At 43.6% G+C, this 25,945-nt stretch overlaps 1 protein-coding gene across 4 annotated transcripts in view; it reads right to left on the reverse strand.

The window, feature by feature from the left end:
- The window catches only part of LOC310948989 (unconventional myosin-IXAa-like), a 156,201-nt gene that overhangs the window by 20,227 nt on the left and 110,029 nt on the right, over positions 1-25,945 (reverse strand). For all 4 annotated transcript variants that reach the window (XM_083916305.1, XM_083916306.1, XM_083916304.1 and 1 more), the window contains 14 exons: positions 17,547-17,668; positions 15,226-15,367; positions 10,446-10,641; positions 10,177-10,296; positions 6,650-6,725; positions 5,834-5,977; positions 5,654-5,693; positions 5,439-5,561; positions 4,366-4,446; positions 4,139-4,249; positions 3,605-3,727; positions 3,375-3,524; positions 2,852-3,156; positions 759-1,913 (listed from right to left, as the gene is read on the reverse strand). In XM_083916305.1, coding sequence (XP_083772431.1) covers positions 759-1,913; positions 2,852-3,156; positions 3,375-3,524; positions 3,605-3,727; positions 4,139-4,249; positions 4,366-4,446; positions 5,439-5,561; positions 5,654-5,693; positions 5,834-5,977; positions 6,650-6,725; positions 10,177-10,296; positions 10,446-10,641; positions 15,226-15,367; positions 17,547-17,668 — 2,888 coding nt within the window. The remainder of the gene's footprint in view (positions 1-758; positions 1,914-2,851; positions 3,157-3,374; positions 3,525-3,604; positions 3,728-4,138; positions 4,250-4,365; positions 4,447-5,438; positions 5,562-5,653; positions 5,694-5,833; positions 5,978-6,649; positions 6,726-10,176; positions 10,297-10,445; positions 10,642-15,225; positions 15,368-17,546; positions 17,669-25,945) is intronic.

Below are 25,945 nucleotides of genomic sequence, written 5' to 3' on the forward strand. Positions count from 1 at the left end.
TCTCATCTTCATCCGTTTATCTGGGGTCAGGTCGTGGGGGCAGCAGCTTTAGCAGGGGACCCCAAACTTCCCTTTCCCGGGCCACATTAACCAGCTCTAACTGGGGGATCCTGAGGCGTTCCCAGGCCAGTGTGGAGATATAATCTCTCCACCTGGTCCTGGGTCTTCCCCGAGGCCTCCTCCCAGCTTGACGTGCCTGGAACACCTCCCTAGGGAGGCGTCCAGGGTTCATCCTTACTAGATGATCCTGAACCACCTCAACTGGCTCCTTTGAACGCAAAGGAGCAGCGGCTTGAAAAAAGTACACTTTTTGAAAATGTATCATCTCCATCCTTAAAGCAATGCTGCTGTAATTAGACGCTTTTAATCTTTACGATAGATCCTATTCATACGCCTATAAAGCTCCTTTCCTTGATTTACTGAGCAAATCTGTCTTTCTTTCTATTTTTATTTAACCCAAAAGAACAATAACATAAAATGAATGATTAAACCTTCACACAAACTCGATGAATACGTTTCAAATGAACAACACAAATGAATTTGTACGTGTGGAAGTACACATTTTCTGATTCCTACCCCTCTACTACTTATAAATTAACTCATACATTTGACCGTCATGTTATAAACGTCCTTTGTCATATATTTGGTTTATTTTAAGATGGTATAAGAGCAGATTTGATAGTATGTAAATGATGATACTACTAAAATAAATAAATCCTGAAGGGTTCTCTGACCTGCAGTAAAACGTGTCCACTTACTTAGAGAAGGGCAGCTTGCGTCTGGGCGGGGAGAACACAGTGTTGGGGGATTTCTCCACCATGTTCACGATCACAGTCTGGGCTGAACTCTTCTTCTGAGCCTTCGGTGGTTTGGTGTCCAGGACGGGGCTGGGAGCCTCCTGCGCAGGTCGGATCACCTTCCTCTCCCGTTGACTCGGGACAACGGGAGCGCTGGGCTCCAGGATGATCTGGATGTCCACTTCTGATGAACAAATCCCCGATTCTGGACTTGACGCGTGGGCGGTTGAAGACAGTACCTCAGGAGAATTGTCTTCCCCGAATACGTCGTTCTCTGGCTGTGTAGCGATCCCATGAGATTGTTCAATCTCTGACGCGGCGCCCGAGCCTGCAGTGGGGGTCGTTTGGGAACAGGATGACGCTACTCCTGGTTCAGAGGCTGCTTCGAGGGTTTGGGCTGCCAGCAGCTCCCCCTCCTCCAACGGGCTCTCCTTCTGCATGCTGATCAACACCACAACGGGCCTTCGAGACGTGGACTCCCTTCTCTCTCTGTGAGATTTGCTGGGGCTTTCAAATTTTGGTTCATGAAGCGGACTTTGGTCAGAAGCGATATAAAACGTTGCCCTCGGACCCTCTTCCTTGTTTGGCAGCTTCATCGGGGGCTTCTCATTAAAGTTTGCATCCCTCAGCCCCTCGTGTAGCTGGATCTCCAGTGCTTGGGGGTGTTCTTGCGATGCAGTCGACTGGGAGCCTTCAGTCTCCATGTCTTCCACGCTGAGCAGTTCAAAACTCCCATGACTAGCTGGAGATCCCCGGGGTGAAAGTCTGTGAGGGTCCTCCGGCTGACCGGTGGAGCCCTCGTGCACGCTGGTGTTTCGCACCTTGAGAAGCTCTAAGCTGAACTGAGCCTGCTCCAGCTCTCTCATACGTCTGCTCTCTCGTTTCGACCGGTTCTTATGACTCGTCTCGTCCGTGCTCCTGCTTCGCTCCGAGTCCTCTTCTCTTTCTGTCTCACCCACATCGAATAGAACGGGCGCACAGTCTTCCGACGGGTCAGCGGAGACGTCCTGGACATCTCCTTCTTGCCCTGATGAGGTGAGTTCCTCCATGGTTGCTGCATCCATCTCCGCTAGTGGACTCTCTTGTCTCTCATGCTGCTCCTTCAGTTCACCGAACCTGGAGACATAATCAATGAATAATGCAAACATTTAACAACAGTTTGGGCACATTTTCACTTAAACCTGCAGGGTAAAATCCATCTCTTCAGCTGCTAAATGCTCCACTATGTCCACATCTAGTCTCTAATTGGGTCAGTCTGCTGTTTGGTGCTGAGCAGGAAGTGAATAGTGGGTTTTTACAGCGTTCTTACTGAAAACAGCTGCCTGTTGCTGCTGAACTCGACGCTATGAGAGCGCTGACAGTGAACCCAAACAGTACAGTTGAAAAATCTCAAACACTGAGCTGAAAGTTGCTAAAGCACTTAGCAGAACTGAGGTGAACGTCAGATTCAGGGGATAATTCTGTTGGATTTATCAGTACGAGCCACTCTTTACAAAAACAAGTGGTCATGAGATCCATTTATAATCAAAAATATATCGATTATAGCTGCTTTAAAAATCCTATCTCTTAACAGAAATGGTTGGTGGTTACAATATTTCACAGGACAAAACAAGGCCCTCCTGCAACAAGCAAAGCTCAGGAAATGTTTACGAAAGAAAGAAAACAAAAAAGGGGAGTGAATGCACACAGGAGCTGCTGATTACACTACAAATGAAATACAGTACACCCAGAAGGTCCATGATTCAAATGTGTCTCTGATGTCTCTGTGATGCTGCAGGAGTTCACACTTTTCTGCCACCAGGTGTGCATCAGATAAAACAAATTTTTTTTTTTTTTTTGCCAGTTTCCAAGCCTTTTATTATACAGGACAGACAGGAAATGGGGTGAGAGAGAGAGAGGGGGAGACATGCAGCAAAGGGCCACGCGCCGGTGTCGATCCACGGACCTTCAGCCTCTTTACATGGGGCGACTGCTCTGACCACTCAGCCACCGGCCGCCCTATTAAACTAAATATCTTATTAAAACTGAATTTGTGGGAGATAACTTTCATTCACCTGAGTCGAGCCAGGCGGCCCCTGCCCATCGCCTGCAGCTGCGTCACAGCGCTGTACGTCCGCAAGTAGCATCTCCTCTCCCTGAACCCTCTCCAGACTGTTTGAACCGTCACAGCCGCCAAAGATCTGCGATGACAGTAACTTCTCCAGCTCCTCTGTATGACGACGGCAGAGTCCCGCCACCGCAGGAACCTCCTGCGCTCTGTGTAGCTCCTCCAGGCCGCCTGCAGACACACCGCCGCCTCCTCCTCCTCTTCACCGGAGTCCATGGTGGACTGTTTGAGGAGGCAGCATCGCCACCATCGCTGCAGAAAGACAGAAAGGGAAAATGGTTAATCACTAAATGCCTAAACAGTCTAAGGGTAAGGACCCTTAATGGACTACAGACACATTTCTGTGCAGGATTGTGAAATAGAGTCATGATGCAGTTAAAGCAAACATTTTATAACTAATCATAATTTGAAATATTGCACGGACGAGACCCCGGAAACAGCAACCTCTTCTTCCTACGACAGCATCTCACCTGGATGACAAAGGCGGCTCCCCTCATGTCGACGAAGTGCTTCCTCTCCAGGACGGCCCTGAAGCGGCGCTGCAGCGTGACGATTCGCCGCAGGACTTCCTGGTGCAGGAGTGTCTGAAGACGCTGACGCTCCGCCTCCCGCAGGAACACCTACATCACGCGGGAGCATTTCAATAAGCAGTCCAACAGAAAAGATACACCAGAGATGAACCGGTCTGCAGAACCCTTACCATCGTGTTGCCCACTTGATACCCGGCAGGTGGCAGGTGGCTCCGTCGGAAAAACTCCCTGATGCCTGACTTGGTTGGGCTCGTGCCTCGAGGCAGCAGCACGTGAAAGTGACGCACAAAGTCCTGCAACGTGGTGCGAGTGTTGTCAGTGAAGCCTTTTTAGACACAGTGAGGTTTCACAGTAGCTGGCAGTGACTGATAAATCAAAGTTTCCCCCAAAAATAGATCACTCAGCGATTTCATTATATTAAGAAAGCCCGCTCTTCAATTCCAACACAGATAACGACGTATTACCAGTAGATTAATGACTGTGAATCTCAACATGAAGACGTATTTGTGCAGCAATAAAGAGTCTAGACTTTGGGACTCGCTGTGTACTTTTACACACAGCGCCAAGAGCAAATGTGCAGAAGGACACGCTTAGAGCTACAAAAGGATAACAAAGAGAAGCATTCATAAACAAACACTGTACGTGTGAAAAGATACATATGAAGATTAAAACAAATCTACAAATATACATTAACAGCCGATTACCTGGAAGGTGTACTTGATGCTGTATCCTGATTGTCGGATCCGGACGGTTTCCAGCATACCTGTGTATCTGAGCTGTCGGAGCACCAGGCTGTCGTTGAAACGCAACGGAAGCTGACGGAGACGGAGGGAGAGAGGAAAGAGAGAGGGAAATGGTTAACGAGATGAAAAAGAGATCAGCAGTCAGAGAAGCTGCATCTGAGCGACGACTCATCTGCAGCAGATATTACCTTCTCAGCGTTGGAGCGAATACATTTGACGAAGTACGGCTCTGATTGATCCAGAGTCTCCATCAGCTTATTGAGGGATGCCTGCACACACAAAGACAGACAAAGACATCACATCGTCATTACATTTACGGTACATTTACAGTATTTACTCAAGTACTGTAGTACAAAAGTACATTTTCACGGTACTTTTACTTTCTACTTCTCCTCCACTACAGATTTAAAGGACACAACGTCCTTTTTACTCCACTACATGTATTTGCTACCCTGTATACTAGTTACTTTGCATATTTATTAATTCAAAATTGACGACTGTGGCTAAGTGCAACAGTGGATCGTCCTCCACTCGAGAGATTGGGGGTTCGATCCCCACCTCCCCCGGTCCACATGTCGAAGTGTCCTTGGGCAAGACACTGAACCCTGAATGGCTCCCCGTGCTGTGCATGGGTGTGTGAATGTGGTGTGAATGGTTAGATCAGATTAGATGGTCTGTAGATGTCCACTGCCATCAGTGTGAATGTCTGTGTGAATGGGTGAATGTGACAGACACTGTGAAAGCGCCTTGAGTAGTCAGAAGACTAGAAAGGCGCTTTATAAGTACAAGTCCATTTACCAAAACATCATCAGCATAAGAAATTATGTCTTATAATAGAGGCACAGCAATATATAAAGTCATTAAAGTCAATCAAACCTTTACAAGCTGCAAGTGATGTTCACTTTTGCTATTTTTTGTACAATTTAAAATGATAAATGCAGGACTCTAACTTGTAGTATTTTAACACTGTAGTAATGCTACTCCTATGTTACAAAACAATACAGCTCTTGTCCTGTAAAACAGTTTGATTGCTTTATAACTCAAGATAGAATATACTTAATACTAATTTGTATGATTTCTGTAAGCATAATAACAGCGTTGCAAAAATGCGTGTCTTTAACACTAAAATCTGCATGTTTAACTTCTTCTAAAGTTTTTCTTGAATAGCATATTCTTGCTCACATATGATTCTAGCTGCTGCTGCTGAGTCACTAATGTTGTTGTAACAGATCTTCCAGCAGAGGGCGGCAGCAGCACTGACCTGGAACTGTGCACTGATGCTGGGTGGTTTCTTCTTCTTGTGCAGGTGGAGCAGGGACTTGGTGATGCGGTCATGGAGCGTCACGCTGCTCAGGTAACGCAGGGACTTCACGTCCAACAAGTGCTGCGTTCGCAAAAAGAACAGATGAACACATGAAGCTGGTGAAACACCTCTGTGACGGCGCTGACATGTTGTGTGACGTGTTCGTGTCTTACCTTGGGGAGGCTCGGCTTGCTTTTGATGTTTTTGTTCCTCCTGCAGATGAGGAATATTGTTTTGTTAATAAAGGATTTCAGGGTATGATAGTATCATTTAAAAGAGTAACAGACTGTGTGTGTGTGTGTGTGTGTGTGTGTGTGTGTGTGTGTGTGTGTGTGTGTGTGTGTGTCACTCACAGAAGAATGCCCTGAGCTCTCTCCAGGAGTTTGCTGCTGGTCGAGTTGAGGAAGATCCCCTCTTCTTCCAGGGCGGGACTTCCTGTCGCTGACAGACGACTGGACCTGGAGCTGCGACCGTTGCAGCCGACACCGTAGCCATCCCTACAGGAGGAGTGGGGCGGGAGGGAAAGAGAGAAAAGGCTCCGGCTTAATGCAGTTGTATATTTTATTTGTTACTTTATTTTAAATGAATGGTTTAATAAGACCCTATCTGGTGTTTATTTTCTAAGTCTGATCTTAATTGTTGTCTCACAGTCTACTCAATCACTTACTGTTGTGACAGGCTGATACTTATTATTATATATTTATATTATATATTTTTTAGGATCCCGTTTTTCTTTTATTGTCTTTTTTTTGTTGACATATGTTTTTATGTTTCCTTTTAGTATACTCTGTCTATAACCAATAAACAGCTTTACACTAAATCAAAAAGATTTTGAATTCAAATGTGTTGTGTTTAAGCACAGGGTGGATAACCATGTTTTACCGGGATCATTTCTAAAAATGACTTTTTCATTTTTTCCCTCATGAAAACAGGAAAAAAAATCTGGAAGAAGTCCTTTTTAAAACATGCACTTTAGTCTCTTGTGGTTGAAATGAGTATTACAACAATTAACACTTAGAAATGATCACCTGTTTTCAAAAGTAACACACAAAAGAGGTTATGCTATTCAGATCTCACTCGCCTCTATGGGCTTCAGTACATTTCTCCTGTTGTACGTTTTTATGAATAAAGTGACCGGACTCAAGACGGTTGTAGTGTGTCGTACTCACCAGCTTGCCTTCTCATTCAGGGCGTTGGTGCCTTGAAGATCTGACAGAGGCGTGCGTGGATTCTTCCTGGTGATACCTGCAGGACAGGAAGTGACACACAGGAAGAGACACATCAGATTCAAAGATCACCAGATTTATCTACATACATTTATGTTCCAACGCGTCACTTTACCTTCACCATCAAACACTTGGTACAGAGATTACACACGTATCATGTCAACTACCTTCCCTTAGCTCTCTCTCATCGGATGTCGTCATCTACGTTTATCCACAACTAAAGCTGCATATTGCTCTTGTCTTAGACTGGCTTCACTTTTCCCCAGTCGGCCCCCAAACGTTTTGTGTGTGTGTGTGTGTGTGTGTGTGTGTGTGTGTGTGTGTGTGTGTGTGTGTGTGTGTGTGTGTGTGTGTGTGTGTGTGTGTGTGTGTGTGTGTGTGTGTGTGTGTGTGTGTGTGTGTGTGTGTGGGTGTGTGTGTGTGTGTGTGTGTGTGTGTGTGTGCGCGTGTGTTTCAGTGGTTTTGGCAGTGGGGCTGTAATACAGATGGAGACATTACATATGAAAACAAGCAGCTAATGAGCTGGGAGTTGCCAGTTTATATTTGTGGTTTTCTCTTGTAAAAGTTTGAGCTCACTGATTTTACTACGCAATGACTTTTTTTAGAGAACTGAGGTCAACTGTGTCAACACACGCACACACACACACATGCACACACGCACACACACACACTTCAGTAAAGGTGAAAATTAATTAAAAGAATATTTCCACATTTTGAGGAGTATGTTTATTATTATCTCTCTTATTATTATTAAGAGGTAAACATGAAGTGACAGCCAGCAGCTAGACAGCTTAGCTGAGCTTAGCATAGCATAAAGACTGGAAACGGGAAACGTCAGAGATTCTCTACACTACACACGAGAGCACATTTCAGGCTGCACCAATGAATTGAAATGTTATTCACTCCTGGCCTCCTAAATGGGCTACGATTAGATTTTTATACAGCTAACAGTCATATTTAGCATTACAAAGACGTTAGATGACGTTAGCTTAGCTGCCCTTCCAGATCTCGCGAGAGTTTGTTAATGAGGCATAAACAGGTTTCAACCAAAGGTAGTTTCCTCCTAATTTGTGAAGAATGGGTTCAATATTTACTTTATTAAGGGACTACGGGGTCAAGTGAAAGGTCATAATCTGTGATCATGTTTACTTTTCCCATTCGAATCAATACACTCAGGACCGGCCTCTAGTTTCCTAAAGAGGCGGAGCTGTTGAGAAATACATGTGACACAGAAACAGGAAGTTACTGTGAGGCTCGCTGAGTCAAACTCCAAAAATGCTGCATTCCCCTAATTTCCCATAATGCAACGGGTGTCTTTTCATTAGAAGTGACAAGCGTACATCTTCAAATTCCACGCTACTAGTTTGTAACACAGCGTTTCCATTTATGGTCTCCAAACCCGAGGAGAGATAACATCCTGATCTTTTTATATTCCTCCAGCGCCACAAAAGACATCACAACTGTGTGTGTTTTTTTTTTCTTTTTACAGGCTGAGCAGCACAAACCACGACTTGTATGTTGGCGTGTAAAATCCGTGGAGTTTCCCTTTAACGTAGGAAACTCTTTGGGGAATTTCCTTGGAAATCCATTGAATTAAATCCCACTAGAGGTCTGTGTGCATGAAGACAAAGTGCTGCCTTACAACATGAGGACATGTGACTAATAACTAACTTTGAAAATATCTAACTTTGAAAATAACTAAAATGTGCACTTTAAAATTTAAATAAAGAATATGAACGCTGGTTCGAGGGGTCCCCTGTGAGTTTTTGCCCCAACAGACCCTAGGACCACCTCTGGGTGTGACACTTTAGGTTTAGGTGCCTGATGACTCAAACAGCCGCACATGTACGAACAAATACGAACACATCTGAAGTCAAATGTGTGACAAAGGACGACCAGAGAATCCTCAGACGCCGGTTCTTGTGAGACTGATTAATTCGTCTGATCACTGTTGTGTGGGAAACAGTCTACGTGGTTAGCGGAGTCAAGCTCAAAATGACCCACATGTCTGATTTCTAATATCCGATTAACAGCTGTAATAAAACCAGCTCACTGAGGCTGAAAACCATCAGCATCCATTGTTCTCAACTTGACCACCTTTTTTATCAATACAGCCTGGAAGGAAATTCTTTGACCTTGTTGAGCTTAGTGGATGGCTTCATTTCACTTCAGGTTGAATTTCTCCCCAGAAATATCATCAGTGTACATGAACATTTCATTTTTAAGTCCAATTTGAAACATAGAAAAGTTGATTCTGAAGAAAAGGAACCACTTTCTGGTGACTTATGACATGGTGATGATTCAAAAAGAGCATTCATTTACACCAGTAAACACAGTTAATTAGTCTTTCAAGTGCATTATTACTACTTTCACTACCCCTGCTGTTATTCAGGCCTTCAGAACCTGTAATAAAATACAATCATAGGTATGGCTGAAGAAATATAAAAACTTGTGAATATAAAAGTTTTTTTGGGATTGAAACTAAATATATTATACGTCAGTAACAATGTCTTCTAGCTTCTGAAAACAACACCGGGGCAAGTTTTAGACGTTCACTGACAAACAAGAGTTAACTGGTAAATGGATAGACTTGTACTTCTATAGCGCCTTTCTAGTCTTCTGACTACTCAAGGCGCTTTCACAGTGTTTGTCACATTCACCCCTTCACACAGACATTCACACTGATGGCAGTGGACGTCTACAGACCATCTAATCTGATCTAACCATTCACACCACATTTACACACCCATGCGCAGCACAGGGAGCAATTCGGGGTTCAGTGTCTTGCCCAAGGACACTTCGACATGTGGACCGGGGGAGGTGGGGATCGAACCGCCAATCTCTCGAATGGAGGACGACCCACTCCTCCAATGAGCCACAGTCGCCCCTGATGATAACGTGATGATTATTCAAAAAGAGCATTATTTTACACCAGTAAACAATTAGTCGAGAATACAACTTCCAGAAAATACACATACTATAAAAAACGTTAATTCTGGCTCTCCTGAGGACGTCTTCTGGTGTCCATAAATATCTTTTTTTTTGGTCTTTTGGGAGTGGTTTGGACAACGTTTTGCTACTGGGATAAAGTCACGCGGTGGTTATCTTTATGCCTTCATCCCATTCATGTCGGCTGTATGTGCAGATGGCCCAATATGTTTTTTAGGGAATCCCTCAAAAGGTGAAATTGTTGCAAAAATGGGTGAAAATCACCTTTGCAGGAGAAGATTCTGTGTTTTCATGATTGACTTTGAATCAGTTTGAAAGTCTGTGACTGAAGCGCCGTTAGACACAAGACACTTTTGACTTTCTGCCGATTTAGTTTCATTTTGTACGAGCAGAAACAAAATCAGAGGTGGAGCGTGTTTACTGTTAGCTGACAACAATGTCCTCCCGCAGAAGGAAACAGAAGACCTTCAGGATGCGATACAATGGGACGCAGAGGTCTTGCGGTATTTGGAGTTGCTTACTGTATTTCTCGTCTTTGCATCTTTGCAGGATCTCAAGGCTCCTCTGGTGAACCGGGTGATGAAGGAAACTGAAGCTGTCGACAGTTTTGACAACAGCACAGGGAACCGCTGCATCGTTCCCTACAACAGAGAGAGGGGAAAGCAAAACGGAGAGGAGAAGAGACTTAATGTTTGGCAATGAAGCATCTCCCTTTAAGAATAGTTTTATATGTTGAGTCTAAAAAAATATAAAAACAAGAAAAGAAGAGCAGCAGGACTGGTTCCCTCACCAGTTTTTTTGTGGGTGTGTCTGCGGCCGGCCTCCCTGAAAGCCACCAGGGCTCTGAAGTAGGCGCGCAGCACCGCCCAGCGGAAGGTCGCCACGGGGTCGATTCCCATCAGGCTGCAGATGAAGGCGTTCTTGCTGCTCTTGAGCAAGGCCACGATGTCGGGGCGCATGTGGTCAGTGTTCTTCTCCCTGAAGTCCTGGATGAAGGAAAGACACACGTGCATCCAGCCAAGCGTTAGTTATTCCTCTGACTGGGTTTGTATCATAGTTACACACAGACGATCATAAACAGACATCATAAACGGTCATCATAATCCGCTTATTGACATTTTAAAATTCAAAATAAAAAATCACAAATCATAAAAGCAGGAGCAGAAAATGTTGCCTTGCTCTATTTGTTTAACATTTACACATATTTATGCAGAAATGTTTAACTGACCACAGGTAAAGGAAGAGCATAAGGAAAATGTTCACTGATCAAGTAAATCAAGTGAGAATTTGGCTCGTTTTTTTCTCATTGACTTCTGTACAACTTGACTTCTTCTAGGAGCCAGCAAAGTGTCCCCCTGCTGGACATTAGAAAGAGTGAAGGTTTAAGTCACTTCAGTATTGGCTTCACATTTCAGACCCAGAGGTTCCCGCTTGGTTATATATGAAGCTTAGCGGTTAGCTTAGCTTAACATTAAGACTGGAAACAGTAGGAAACAGCTAGCCTGGCTCTGTTGACAGGTACCAAAAGCACCTTCCATCACCTCTAAAGCTCATTTATTACGATATATCTTGATTTTTTTAGCCGTACAGAAAGTGAAATTTCAGGATATTGTAATGTGAGGGTTTGATTCGTGGTAGTTGGATCATCTTTTACGAGAAGAAACTTAAAAATGTTCTGAAAAATAGCGTGCGACAATGATGACAATTGACAATTTATTGACGAGAGGTGATGTGGTTCCCATGGTTACAAGTTAGCTTAAACATTCATTCATTCATTCATCATCAACCGCTTGTCCCTGTCAGGGGCGCGGGGTCTAGAGCCGATCCAAGCTGACATCGGGCGTAAGGCGGGGTACACCCTGGACAGGACGCCAGTCTATCGCAGGGCACATAGAGACAAACAGAGACGGACAACCATTCACACCTACGGGTGATTTTAGAGTCATCAGTTAACACGTGCATGCCTTTGGATTGTCGGAGGAAACCGGAGAACCCAGAGAAAACCCACGCAGACACGGGGAGAACATGCAAACTCCACCCAGAAGGGCCCCAGTCGGGATGCGAACCTGCAACCTTCTCGCTGTGAGGCGACCGTGAACATTATGAAGTAAAAAAACTAAAGGATAGGAGAATGTGCTACTTCGGGAAAACATATCAAGTAACTTATCTGGAGAAAAAACACACAACCAGGATCTAAGTATGGATATGACTGTTTCAACAATATTATCATTTGATAAACACGCATGGCCAGGCAGTAATAGCTGTTTTTTAATGTTTAAAAAAAAAGTGTCCCCACCAATTTTGAAAACAAGGTGATGCCCATGCTTATGAGTAAACTATTCATACATTGATATTAGTATATGAAAGGAAATATGTTTGAACTTTACATACGTTTACTTAATAAAAAGAGCTTCTAGTAGACGTCTTTTTGGTAAAGGTATTTCCTAAAACTATTCCTAAACTATCTGAATCATCCACATCTGAACTGAATGATAATGATTAAACCAAAGGTCTACAAACTGGTAAAACATCATTCATTCATATTTGTTTTCATATCTTTCTCCGCACACCTTTCAATTCTTCAAATGATGAGGAAACACTTGCTTAAAGCACGCACGGTTAACCACCATCTCTTCTGCCGCCCTGTGCGTCTGTGAGCAATTAAAGAGTTCGATTGAAGCTGCGCTGCGATAACAGAGCTACGAACTATAAACCCTTCAACATATTCTGCGGATGATTCGAGTCAGCTGTGCGTTCACTGGCCGAGCCAACGTCAGACACATTTTCACGACCGTGGCTCTCGCAGCACAATTCACACCAAACAACTCCTTGGCTCTCGGCGGATACGGGATACCTTTCCTACGATAACCAGCTGTTATGGATTTATGTTATGCAGTCAAACAACAATAACGCTCGGCCCTATTCCAGCACATGTGCTTCTTATCAAAACGCAGCTGGGAAGCGAACGAGAGAATTTGATTTAGCTGAAAAAATGGGACGACAAAACAACAAGTAGGTCTGCGGCGTGGATTCATAAAGGTTTAAGTGAAGCTTCCTTCATCGGTTCAGAGCTTTGAGTTTAGACTTTTACCACACACACACACACACACGCACACACACACACACACACACACGCTCATGCACACTCACACACACACACACAGACACTCACACGCACACAAACACACACACACACATGCACACTCATTTGCACAGACACACACACACGCACACACACAGACACAGACACACACGCACACACACGTCACGCACACACGGACACTCACACGCACAGACACACACACAGACACTCACATGCACGCCCACACACACACACGCACGCACACGCACACGCACACACGGACACTCACACTGACACGCACACAGACTGACACCTGCACACAAACGCACACGCACGCTCAGACACGCGCACACGCACACACACGCACGCACAAACAAACGCACACGCACACAAACACGCGCACACACGCACACGCACACACACACACAGACACTCACACGCACACACACTCACACGAACACACACGCACAAACAATCACACACAAACACACACACACACACACACACACACACACACACACACACACACACACACACAGACAGACACTCAAATGCACACTCATGCACACACAGGAGAGTTTCATTTACATTTTAGGAATTAGGAAAGTCCTGATTTACGTCATGCACCTCCTCCCTCTGTTATAGGAGCCATATCACTATTTGTACATTTTACAGACGATTAAAGCTGTGTTGTTATCAGTCCTTGAGACTAACACACCTATTTTACACGGTAGGTTGGACGCTCCCAGGACATGATAATTGAGGAGCTGCGTGACTTTTCTGAAGAAAGAGATTCTTTCTTCACAATATGGCAGCTAGATGTGAAGAAAATGATTCTTCATTCAGGCAAGACAGTGCAGGTGAATAGGGTAAAAAAAAACAACTATAACTACTAGATATCATCATGAAACTTTCACAGTTGATTACTTATATTAAGGCAATTATTATTATTTCAAGGTTCCCACTCGTTTGTAGAGATACATCCCAAGACCTCTGTCTGACAGACAGACGAGCAGTCTGCAGCTATAATTTATCGATGAAATCTTCTTTAATGTAATTACAATCTTAAGATGATCTATTAATAATGTTATTTTTGGAGTTTCGGGCACTTACGCTACAACCTCATTGAAGCTGCATGTGCTTCCATGTGGGTTTGATCACAATAGTGATAGACCGATACATCGGCCGTTATTTGCGTGTATCAGCATCGGCATGATGCCAGCTGCTGCGTTTAGTTTTTAGTTTTTCCCGGCAGTATTTACAGAGAGGCGTCGACAGGCAGCTCTGTGTTGCTGGAGACGCCTTTTTTAAGTTCAATAAATGTTCCTGTTTTTAAAATTGAGATTTGTAACAAATGTTATCATTGCATCATTTTTGTGATGTAAATTGAGGGAGCAAAAGTAGTATCGGTTCCAAATATCGGCTCAAGAAAATCGGCAGTCCATAAAGGTCATCGGCTAAGGCTGAATCGATCGATCCCTAGTTCACAGTGTTTCCACAACTTAAAAGCCTATTCAAAATAATCACATACATAAAATACCATTTGAACATCAGCATGATCCTGAACTTTTTCACCCTTTCAGATGGGAGTGTTATCCAGCTTGAGGAGCTCTGATAGTTGTAATAGTTCATTCCCACCCAAAGGGAAACAGGATGATGTTGTGTTGATGTGTTTTCCAGGTTGTACAGGACATGTGGGAAACCTTTTTTTTTGGATAAAACCAGGTTCATAATTCTCGTTTGTTGACATATAAGAATCAAAGGATTTTATATCTATATACCTCTTTTTATCATTCAGAAAATACTGTCAACAGCTTTAAAAAATTATACATGTTTTCGCCATGTTTTTAGGATAACGTGTAAAATGTAAGGCAATTAACAAACCCGTCTATAAAAATCATTTACTATAAAGTAGACAGGAATAAAAATGAAATGTTTGGAGATGTATGACAAATAAAACTGACACTATAGAAGAAATCTAAGGACGCAAATAGACACAAATGTAACAAAATAAAAAATAAGTTTGAAAGAAGACCAAAAAAACGTTAAAATTGACCAGTGCATAAAAAAAACAAGGTTTTGCCCAAAAGAAAATCAAATCAGATGACAGCGGCTACAGTTCAAACATCCAGAGCTCAGTGATGAGTTCCCAAAATTCTTGCTGCTGTAGTTTCGGCCTCTGCATGACGTCTTCATACCAACGAAGAGCACATGAAAAGCATCTGAATGAGCATTAAACCAGATTGTGTTTTGCCTTTGCATGAGTTTGTTTTGCGTCATTTCTTATCACGAGTGACTGCTGGCAAAGAGATGTGAACGTTTATCTCCTGGTACCCACAGACCCCAGATAAATACCTGTCTTTATGTCAATCTTCAGTCATTATGTTCTTGAAACAACAGAGACTTGCACTGTGAAGTGAAAAAGTAAACGCTCCACAGACAACGGCGCTAACGTTCTCACGTTCACTGAGACGCCAGAGCTTCTCACCTTGACTCCGTACTTGACTTTACCGGCGTAGTGTCTGATGATGAAGGCGGGCTCCATGACAGCAGGGAACTCGATGTAGCTGTTCCCTTCATGCTGACGCTTGAACTTGTCCAGCAAGGTCTGATTGGAAGCCTGGGGGAAACTAGAGGAAACAATGAGTTTAATCAGACGCAGGTTCGAAACCCAAATTACGAGGATATTGAAATTTAAAATGAACAAACTTTAGACTTTATGCACGTCAAAATCTTTGGGAAACTCTTAGGCACTTATTTTGCAGCAGCCCTTTGTGTCTCTGTGAACAAAAATAAAGCTATTCCATCTGTTTGTTGTCAGTATTTCATCCTTTTGACTACAAAGCAGCTGGTGATTGTGGTCTGCATTTCTCAGAACTTGAGCAAAGGATACCCTGGCCCTCAGAGGTTAAAACTCTGTCGCAAACTTAATGCCACAGCTCAAAGTGAACCAAAGTGGCAACACTTTTACTCACAGGTTCTTCACCTTTGCTTTATGCACATTTTACTTGTTTACTACTAACGTCAAAACACCCAAAGGGATGTCTCACATCATCTGAACCTCGCCTCCCTACACTCCTGAAACGCACTGCTGGCTGGGGTATATCCACAGGGGTCTTAAAGCTGCTTGATGCTGTTACTGTAGAAATGAACCCCCCGCACTCGCCCCCCTATCCTGCAGTAACTTAATCCACTTCTCCAGAGGCCCTGGAGGCCCGCGAGCTCCACTAACTGTGAATGATGACATCTCTAAGCATCTTTCTTTCTCTGCAATCATTTAGCATGAAGCTCCATCCTGTGACAGCACTCGTCCCAGGAGAGACCCCCCCCCCCCCCAGCTCCCCGCCCCCCGTTTTTACTTTAGAGACCCCCCTTTGACCCTCATTCTCCCAAAGTGCTCCCACCCCCTCACATTCATTTCTATGCACAAACATATACACATGATTTTGGACCATTCCAGGCGTTATTATATCCAGATGAACCAGCTATGCTAAGTCTAAAGTAATATGACAGCTAACACAGATAAATACGACTGTGTGTGTACCGCCTGATGGGTTTTTATGTGAGGGAGGGGGACGCTGGGTTTGATTTATGGAGGAGGAAGATGCAGAGGCAGAGTGCTGACCTGCAGGAGGAGAGCGTTTCGCAACAGAGAGGGGAGAGAAAATGTGATCCAGAGATGCTGGTGGAGGAATAAGCACGTCTTTATGCTTTAGTTAAGCTCTGGTAGAAAGCCCCAGCGTTGGTATCAATCAAGCTAATGAGGAAAAGTCCTGCACAGGGAGCAGTTTGTCTCCTCCGCTCACCAGTTGGGTTTCTTGTGCAAAGCAACAAAGCATGCTACTATGAAATATGCTTTGCTTTCCATAACATTCAGACAAGCTGGGGATGTAAGTTATAAATAAGTCGAGCAGGACATCTGAGGAAACCTACACAGGGGTAAAACATCACACCTTTACAAACAATGATCTTCTTTCCAATTGCTTCCCCTCATGTGCCAAACAACCACCATTAATCAAGCAGATTTCACAATCACAGATCTGCTTTCTTCCAATACAATACTCTTTCATCAGGGCTCGGTTGATCTTGTTTAGATATCATTTGATTGTGTTGAAAGTTCACCATCTGGGGATGTTGGATATCCACAGCAAAGTTCAGAGTTTTGTTTCAAAACATAATATGCAGTAGAGCTACATGTTGGACAATGTGTGCTGTGAAAAGACTGTAATTCACAGAGCCTTTTTCACACATTTTAAGTTAGCTTGAGGTTCTTATCGACCACCCAGACTTTAATAACTGTGGGCAGACACAACTTCAGAAGAGGGACCAAGTCAGGACTAAAAGATTTGATTGAAGGGAACAAAGAAGGCCTGCTGACTGTCAGGCTTCAGTAAAAATAATGTATTAATTGACTTTAAAAGTAAGAAATTGAACGACACGTACCGGTTTCCTAGTGTGACTTTTCTAATGGACCCCCATCTGCACATCTGACACTGTTTGTTATGATTTAATTTGATATCTGAGTCTTTTTTCATTTTAAGTGTTTGTCTATAGAAGTAAATAAAATCTAATCAATGAACATAACCTGAAATGTCTGTTATTTTCTTCCACTTCTAAAATTTTCTACACTATACAGGTTTTTATATATCATATATTTGTTGTATCTGTTGTCGAGAGGGGCAAATGGATGTTGGGGCAACATCAAACACTGAATCACTTAGAGGATTCAGAGTACAACCCCTTCTTTTCAAGTTATTTGGTTAACTGCTGCTTCCTAAAGGATGAAGTGTAGTTCAGCAGGTGGCGTACTTGCACTCCTCGTCCAGAAGGTGGAACAGTGCTGTGGGTTTCTTGCTGATGAGGTTGAGGCAGCCGCTGTTGTCGATGTACTCGATGTTGTGCCAGGTGATGCCCTCTGCCCTGTACTCCTCCTGCAGGGGAGAGGAAAGAGAGGAGGGAAGACTGTGGGTCAGTAAAGACTTTTAAAGACTGTTTTCTAGGGTGCATTTTCACGATATCTCCAGAAGTGAGGGACTTCTTTTCCTCACTTCTCAGCACTGAGAGTTAAAAGACTATCAGGTGATCTCATCTTGACTAAGAGGCACCCTGACTATTATAAAAAGACATCAAGTGTGGCTCCCATGCACCAGAATTTATTATACTTGCACATACCAATGCTTTCACGGCACTAAAAAACATGAATCCCCCAAATGGAAACACCTGGCTGCCTGTATATTATCAGTAAAACCAAAGTCCGTAAGTAACATCTATGCGACCCCGGGGGCCGATGACAACTGAAGTATATGACCCACGTCCTCTTAACACCCCTGTGGGGAGAAACCAGTGAGAGGCACCAGCAACAAACCCAGCTGGGAGGAACAGTGGGGGGAAAAGCGGAAGGGTAGTAACGTCTCCCTGGAAAGCTACTGTCGAGGTGCATTTGAAGGTATGTAAACAGTTCCTGCTCCAGTAGCTGCGCAGGTCACAGTGTGTCTGACTGTTGAACTGCTGCAAAAGAGCATGCACACTCAGCAAACCAGAGTCCAACACTAAAACTTAAGGGTCAGCACTGGCGAGGCTGGGAGCGTGTAGCTGAAAAAAAGAAATTAAGAGAAAACTAAGGAAGGTGTTGGTATAAGGGGCACCAGTAACAAAGATTTAAGCACTTATGGCAGCCCTTAGATGCTGCAGTGCTATTAACATCCTCCAATACCAGATGATGAAAAGAACATGCTGCTAATTTTACTGTTCTTAGAGCGTTGCCAGTAGTTGGACGGAAAGCAGTACAAACAAAAGCATGTGCAACGTTGACAAATTGCACCTCTGAGAGATATGAATGTACTCAAAACCTTTCATGGTGTTTCACACTGATGTTTCCTGAGTAGAAATGGGAACTTTGTGCAAATGCTGGTGGTGGAGTGAAGGTCGAAGAGGGCGACAAAAACAAAGAGTCTCATCCTGTGGTAGTCATGAATATGCTCTGTTCAGATTTACAGTTTCCAGTTGTTACCATAGTCAAAGCTGTGAGGTGGCAGTAGCCAGATTGATTGATGGATTGATTGATTGATTGATTGATCACATATGGAGTGTGGACTGGTATCTAAAGTGGTGTCAGTTTGCCTCCTGGGCCCTGCTGAGGTGCCCTTGAGCAAAGCACCGAGCCCCCAAATGCTCGGGGCACCCGTCGATGGACATGCATTATGTACAGAGCCCCCTCATGAATAATGCATGTTCTGTTTGTGCATGTGCGTGTATGTTTGCGTGTGTGTGTGTGTGTGTGTGTGTGTGTGTGTGTGAATAAATATAACAGAGTGAAAAAAAATCCCCTTCTGGGATTAATGAGGTATTTCTTCTCCTGAGGGTCATTGTGAACTGATGCTGGCAAAAGCAAGCAAACTATATAAACTGCCTCGGAAGCCCTAGACGCGAGTGTTATATTTGGAAATAGTAATATACCAGGGGGGTCAATGCTATTGACCTTTGACCTGAGATACCGCATTCACAAGAATGGGACGGACAACAGAAAACATACTGTAATGCCTACGACTATGGCTGTTGCCGCCACGGCGGCATAAAAAGGGGTAAACACAACCAAGAACAGCAGGGATAGAGAAGTTAATATTAAAAACAAGTTAAAAACAAGTTAAAAACAAGGACATGTTAGTAAAAATATGCTTTTTGGTCAATTCCAAATTCAAGATAAAGAAAAAAGTCAGGGGAGTCTGTGAACAATGCTACTAAATTTCATGGCAGCATGCCCCAATCCGATTGGCAGGGTATGCATAGTTGAGAAAGTAAGACGACACTTGCAAATGAGTCCACCTCAAGCATCTCGGCCTTCAGGCCGTCCCAAGAACAACCAGCATGCACAGGAATGTGCATAATGCTTGAGGCTTACTGTAAAATAAGCTGTAAATGTGACGGTTTATGTGTGCATGACATACACGTGTGTTAGTGTGTGAGGATACTATGTACATTTGAATATGAGGTGATGCATGTATGTCTCATTTACATGAATCCTTTGGTGCATCTTTGACAGTGTGCATTTTGAACAAGCATATTATTTCTTTTATATTTCGACATTCAGTTGAAACACATGTTCTCCAAGACAGCGGCCAAGTAGTCAATGCAGCACTGAGAGACACTTTTATGCACGTTTGACCTCACTGACGAGGCATTCAAGTACCTGCTGTATGTTTGGTTTCACACGGAGGTTGCACCGGACCCAGCAAAACAAAAACAGGGCCGTAAAAAAGGCTGCATGCGTTCGCTTTTGTTTAAATCTCATCAGGCCGAGCACTCACAACGACGTGACTCAGCTCCACTGGCTGACTGTGTTGTGTCTGTGAGAGGTTGTGTGAACACATGTGTTGACTCAGAGAGACGATTAAAGGCAGACACACAGATTAAGAGATGAAGGCACATGCACTCATCAGTCATTTTATTATATGCACGCATTAACGCAAACAGCCCGGCCCCTGCAGACAGATGACTGCGAAGCCCTGACTCAGTATGTGAAGCACGCAAAGAAGGTGGTTCAGTTACGATTCGACTCAACGGTAGAATGGTCGAGTGGCTGCAAGCTGAGTTTTGTCACAGCTGCTCCAGGAGACAAGCCTGCGTATTTTCATATGATCTCGCCAGCTGAAAGTATTAGTTATTGTCCAACTATTTCAATAACCGATGTTTTGTTTTAGTCATTTTTGTCAAAAATAACTACATTTTCTCTGGTTCCAGCTTCTCAAATGTGAAGCTTTTCTTTGCCCTACATGACAGATTTTTCTAGTCTTTGCTGGTCTCTCTAGCGTTCTGACTAAATGGTTACGGTGGCCGAACAAACGAAGAAAAGCGCGTTGACTACAAACGATTAAACTTCAAAAACAAATGAAAATGGAATCCAAAAACACACCTGCAATTACCGCTTATCGCCACAGGTGACACCAAAGAGCACGAAACGGAGATCTTCGAGACTGCACCGGTAATGGTTGGGTTAACTATTGTCACGGCACACTCACACACCTTGTGATTGGCTGTCCTGTTTGGCTGTGAGGCTAGGGGGGTGGGCTTACCCAGTTCCATCCGGCCTGAGTAATTAAGAGGGCGCTCGAGGACAGGTGTGGGAGGATTGCGGAGAAGAGTGACCCTGAGTACCTCGAGGAGAGAAGATTGATGTCTCCCCTTTCTTTTGTGCGATAACGTTTGTTTGAGTTTTGTCCGTGTGCTACATGTCAAAAAAAATAATGAACTGTCAAACGGAGTCCGAACGTAACTGAGCGTCGGACCGCTGGGAGCGTGCTGACCAAGTGACTGGCGTCGAAGGAGGCCGACGTAGAAGCAGGTGAGCCCACACACTTCACCCCCCTAGCCTGGCAGCCGAATCGTTCCCCTCTGAAATGTAAGAACGGGCAGCCAAGCCTCGGAAGCCCTAGACGCGAGTGTATGCCTATTTGGGAATAGTAATATACCCAATATACCCGGGGTTGTGTTGGCCATGTAATACTATAATGTGTATTTTCTGAATATGATTTATCTATTAATAATCGTCAGTTGCAGTCTTATTCTACTTTATGTATTTCTTCGACCTTTCGAAACTCATATCTACTGGCCCTTTAATCCGGTGAGTGTTACTGGTTTATTCTTCTGTCGGGCTGTTTTCTCTGCAGTCCAAATACAGCATTGATGCAGACTGAGAATGGCAAGTGAATGCAACTAAAGTCCTGGTAAAACAGAGAAAGCAGCAGTGCCCTGGACCCTGAGGGCTCACCAGTGGAGCTTACACAGAGAATGGAGACATTAAATCAAAACACTGCAGCAGATAGGAGAGGTCAGACTTGTCTTGGGCTGACAGAGGAGACGCTGTGAGAAAACAACAGCACAGAATAACTCTGAACATCTCGGAGCTCACAACACACTCTCTGGTGAAAGGTGATCTTGTCTGGTTTCTGTCCTGTCAGCAAAGACGACGCCAAACTGAGCAGAGTTCACCAAAACTGGAAGTGAAAAATACTTCTGCACACAAATCCTGGTTTGTTTTAAGGCGTGTTTTAGTACAATAGAAAGTATACTTTATTTGAGGAACTCCATTATTCTACTAACTGCACTACATTATATTTATGCTATTAGTTACTTAGGATTAGGATTATAAAACCACAATCATAAATATAATCAGAAATAAACCATGATGAATTATAGGTTGACCCAGATCAATAGTATATAAACCTTCCACAGATGCAACATTAAAGTGGTGCTTAGAGAAGAACTATAATCCAATAACGTAATTCTGCATGATAGGTACTTTTTCCTTTGGGTACTTTAAGTATATTTAGGATCTCTCTCTCTCTCTCTCTCTCTCTCTCTCTCTCTCTCTCTCTCTCTCTCTCTCTCTCTCTCTCTCTCTCTCTCTCTCTCTCTCTCTCTCTCTCTCTCTCTTCTCTCTCTCTCTCTCTCTCTCTCCTCTCTCTCTCTCTCTCTCTCTCTCTCTCTCTCTCTCTCTCTCTCTCTCTCTCTCTCTCTCTCTCTCTCTCTCTCTCTCTTCTCTCTCTCTCTCTCCTCTCTCTCTCTCTCTCTCTCTCTCTCTCTCTCTCTCTCTCTCTCTCTCTCTCTCTCTCTCTCTCTCTCTCTCTCTCTCTCTCTCTCTCTCTCTCTCTGCTCAGACAGAGTTGGGGCCCTCTCATGTCTGTGCCCCGGGGCCCACTGGTTCAAAAGGCTGCAATAGATTAAGTGAACTGGCCCTTTAAATTGTGCACTGACTGCTATAAATAGAGAGAGGCAGATAAACAGATATTGGGACACCGCCGAAACCAAAAGCGATCTGCGAGCAATAAAAACCCTGAAACGCCCGCTGTGCTGAAGAAAGCATGGAATTCTGTTGTGGTCGGCGTTTTAGCCGTCCCTCCATCTTTGAGTGAGCTCTGTCTGTTCTCTGCTGGGTAGAGAGGCGGCGAGTGTTGCCATCTCTATTTTTCGTCTCTCTCTCTCTATTTCTCCCTCCCTCTGTGCCCTTCTCTCTTGTTATGACAGCCGAGTGTTTTTACGGAGCGGACAGGAGCAACAGTGGTGCAATCGTGACAGCTGGAGCGAGTTCTGGTGGATTTTACAACAACAACAACAAAAAACGAGAGAAAAAGGCTTAAAAACAACTCAGACACAAGAAGAGCGAGTTCGCTTTTTGTGTCGTACGCAGAAAAAAAGCTTTCTGGAGCTATGAAGAATTAACCGCTGCTTTATCATTATGAACATTAGTATAATAAAGAGCACGTTTAGTTAAAATTTGGCCGTTCCTATAAAAGTCTAATCTGTAAGATTAGAGACACCTTGTTTCTGGCGTCATCTCCGGCGATGAGATGTAATCGCTTGTTGTTGCTCTTTTGTAAACTTTATTGAAACACACTCACTTCTCTACTTCCAGTCCTCCCCCTATATGCTCCCCTCTTAAATCCATACACACACACATGTTCCTATTACACTTGTGACAGAGTGTTTGGTAAACGTAGAGCATGTTCTATATGTTATAGTTCTGTGTGATTAGTGACATATTGTTTGGTAAACGTAGAGCATGTTCTATATGTTATAGTTCTGTGTGATTAGTGACATATTGTTTGGTAAACGTAGAGCATGTTCTATATGTTATAGTTCTGTGTGATTAGTGACAGAGTGTTTGGTAAACGTAGAGCATGTTCTATAAGTTATAGTTCTGTGTGATTAGTGACAGAGTGTTTGGTAAACGTAGAGCATGTTCTATATGTTATAGTTCTGTGTGATTAGTGACAGAGTGTTTGGTAAATGTAGAGCATGTTCTATATGTTATAGTTCTGTGTGATTAGTGACAAGTGTTTGGTAAACGTAGAGCATGTTCTATATGTTATAGTTCTGTGTGATTAGTGACAGAGTGTTTGGTAAACGTAGAGCATGTTCTATATGTTATAGTTCTGTGTGATTAGTGACAGAGTGTTTGGTAAACGTAGAGCATGTTCTATATGTTATAGTTCTGTGTGATTAGTGACAGAGTGTTTGGTAAACGTAGAGCATGTTCTATATGTTATAGTTCTGTGTGATTAGTGACAGAGTGTTTGGTAAACGAACGTAGAGCATGTTCTATATGTTATAGTTCTGTGTGATTAGTGACAGAGTGTTTGGTAAACGAACGTAGAGCATGTTCTATATGTTATAGTTCTGTGTGATTAGTGACAAGAGTGTTTGGTAAACGTAGAGCATGTTCTATATGTTATAGTTCTGTGTGATCAGTGACAGAGTGTTTGGTAAACGTAGAGCATGTTCTATATGTTATAGTTCTGTGTGATTAGTGACAGAGTGTTTGGTAAACGAACGTAGAGCATGTTCTATATGTTATAGTTCTGTGTGATTAGTGACAGAGTGTTTGGTAAACGAACGTAGAGCATGTTCTATATGTTATAGTTCTGTGTGATTAGTGACAAGAGTGTTTGGTAAACGTAGAGCATGTTCTATATGTTATAGTTCTGTGTGATTAGTGACAGAGTGTTTGGTAAACGTAGAGCGTGTTCTATATGTTATAGTTCTGTGAATGACTCTTACCGTAACATGTTACGTTAACACACCAGGCACGTTCTCAGGTCGTTGTTTATGCGTCATATAACGTAAACACTTATTCAGCCTGTTGTTCTCTGTTCTAGTTTTAGTTTAAATTGCCTTTCAAGATGAAATGTCGTTTCTTGGTGTTGGATTTGATCAAATAAATTTCCCCCCAAAATGCGACTTATACTCGAGTGCGACTTATTTATGTTTTTTTCCTTCTTTATTGTGTATTTTCGGCTGGTGAGACTTATAATCCGGAGCGATTTATAATCCGAAAAATACGGTACAATGAAATGCAGCATCACCGGCAGAGACGAGCACCACTGGCAGTCCAACCGCTGTCGACAGCGCCACTAACATGGCGGCGTTTACATTTAGGAAAGGAATGTCTCCACAGACACGGATATTGGTAAACTCTGCAAAAAGGCAACAAGTGCTTTCATTAGTGGGTCATATGATCAATCACCATTGTTTTAACGCACTCTGTGATAGATACAGACACTTAACAGACACCTAACTAGATGAAAATCTTAAGGATTATATCTTTAAACATCCCTCAGAGAATCCTTCAGCACTTACTCCTGCGTTTACTGCTGGACAGTGAAGTGAATAACAGTGGGCAGATGTAATCAGACGAAGGTAAACCTGGACACATCATGTTTATTTCTCTAGATATCTCACGAGTCGAACACGACACCGTGTTTGCCCAAGGCGGTGGCAGTCATGTGTTTTCCTTCTTTGATATACCGTCCTCACACAGCACAGAAATCAAGCACCGACTGGCGTGTTGAGTGTAAACACTGGACTCCAGAGTCACACACACACACATACACACACAGAGACACACACCTCACTGAGGGTTGTGGTTGGTGTGGTCCTATTAGCTTTGGCTGCCGTTCCGAAGGTAAACACACACGCTGCTGATAAGACCCACCGATTGGTCGGAGGGGAGTGAAGCCCAGAGGAAGGAGAAGAGGAAAATCCCCCTGATGGAAAATCACCTTTCAAAGTCAGAATGACGGCAGTGAGAGAGCAGTGGTTCACACTTGTATAATTTGGTCTCCGTCGTCCTGGTCCTGGGGACACCTTCTGTAGCGGGAACTAACACAGAGGTGGTTTTGAGTATTTTAAGTGCGTGGAAAGTACGGGCGTAGAAAGTAGTTACTGCACTACCGCCTTACGGCCCTGGCACTTTTAGGCCCAGATGGTTCCTTCAATCACCTCCCAGGTGTGTTTTTAAAGCGCCCGCCCTTTAGCAATCCCTTTCCAATGACACCTTCTCAGTAAAAGACATTTTAAGGCAAGCTGACGGACACATTTGGAAAATCAGAAGCCTTAAAAGTCTCTGTAACCGAGTGTCAGCAGGTAAAGGCTCAACACAATGCAACAAACGAGGTGTGGAGTGTGTTCTCTCCTCATGCTGTCAAACTCAGGGTAGATGGAAGCCTGTGGCGTGAACTGTACAACTTTATTCAAACAAACACAAATCAGCATAGATCTGGCAACCCCTCGATTAGGAAGCTACACCCACCTGCCTCAGTGGGGCCTCAGAGCTCAGAGCCACCTCAGCTCTTGTCCTGTCAAATAAACTCAAGGACGTCAGAGAGCCAAAGGTTTGGAGGACCCCGGTGATTAAAGGATAATAAACGTGAACT

Source organism: Echiichthys vipera, assembly GCF_963691815.1.
Source record: "Echiichthys vipera genome assembly, chromosome: 7".
Taxonomy (NCBI): Eukaryota; Metazoa; Chordata; class Actinopteri; order Perciformes; family Trachinidae; genus Echiichthys; species Echiichthys vipera.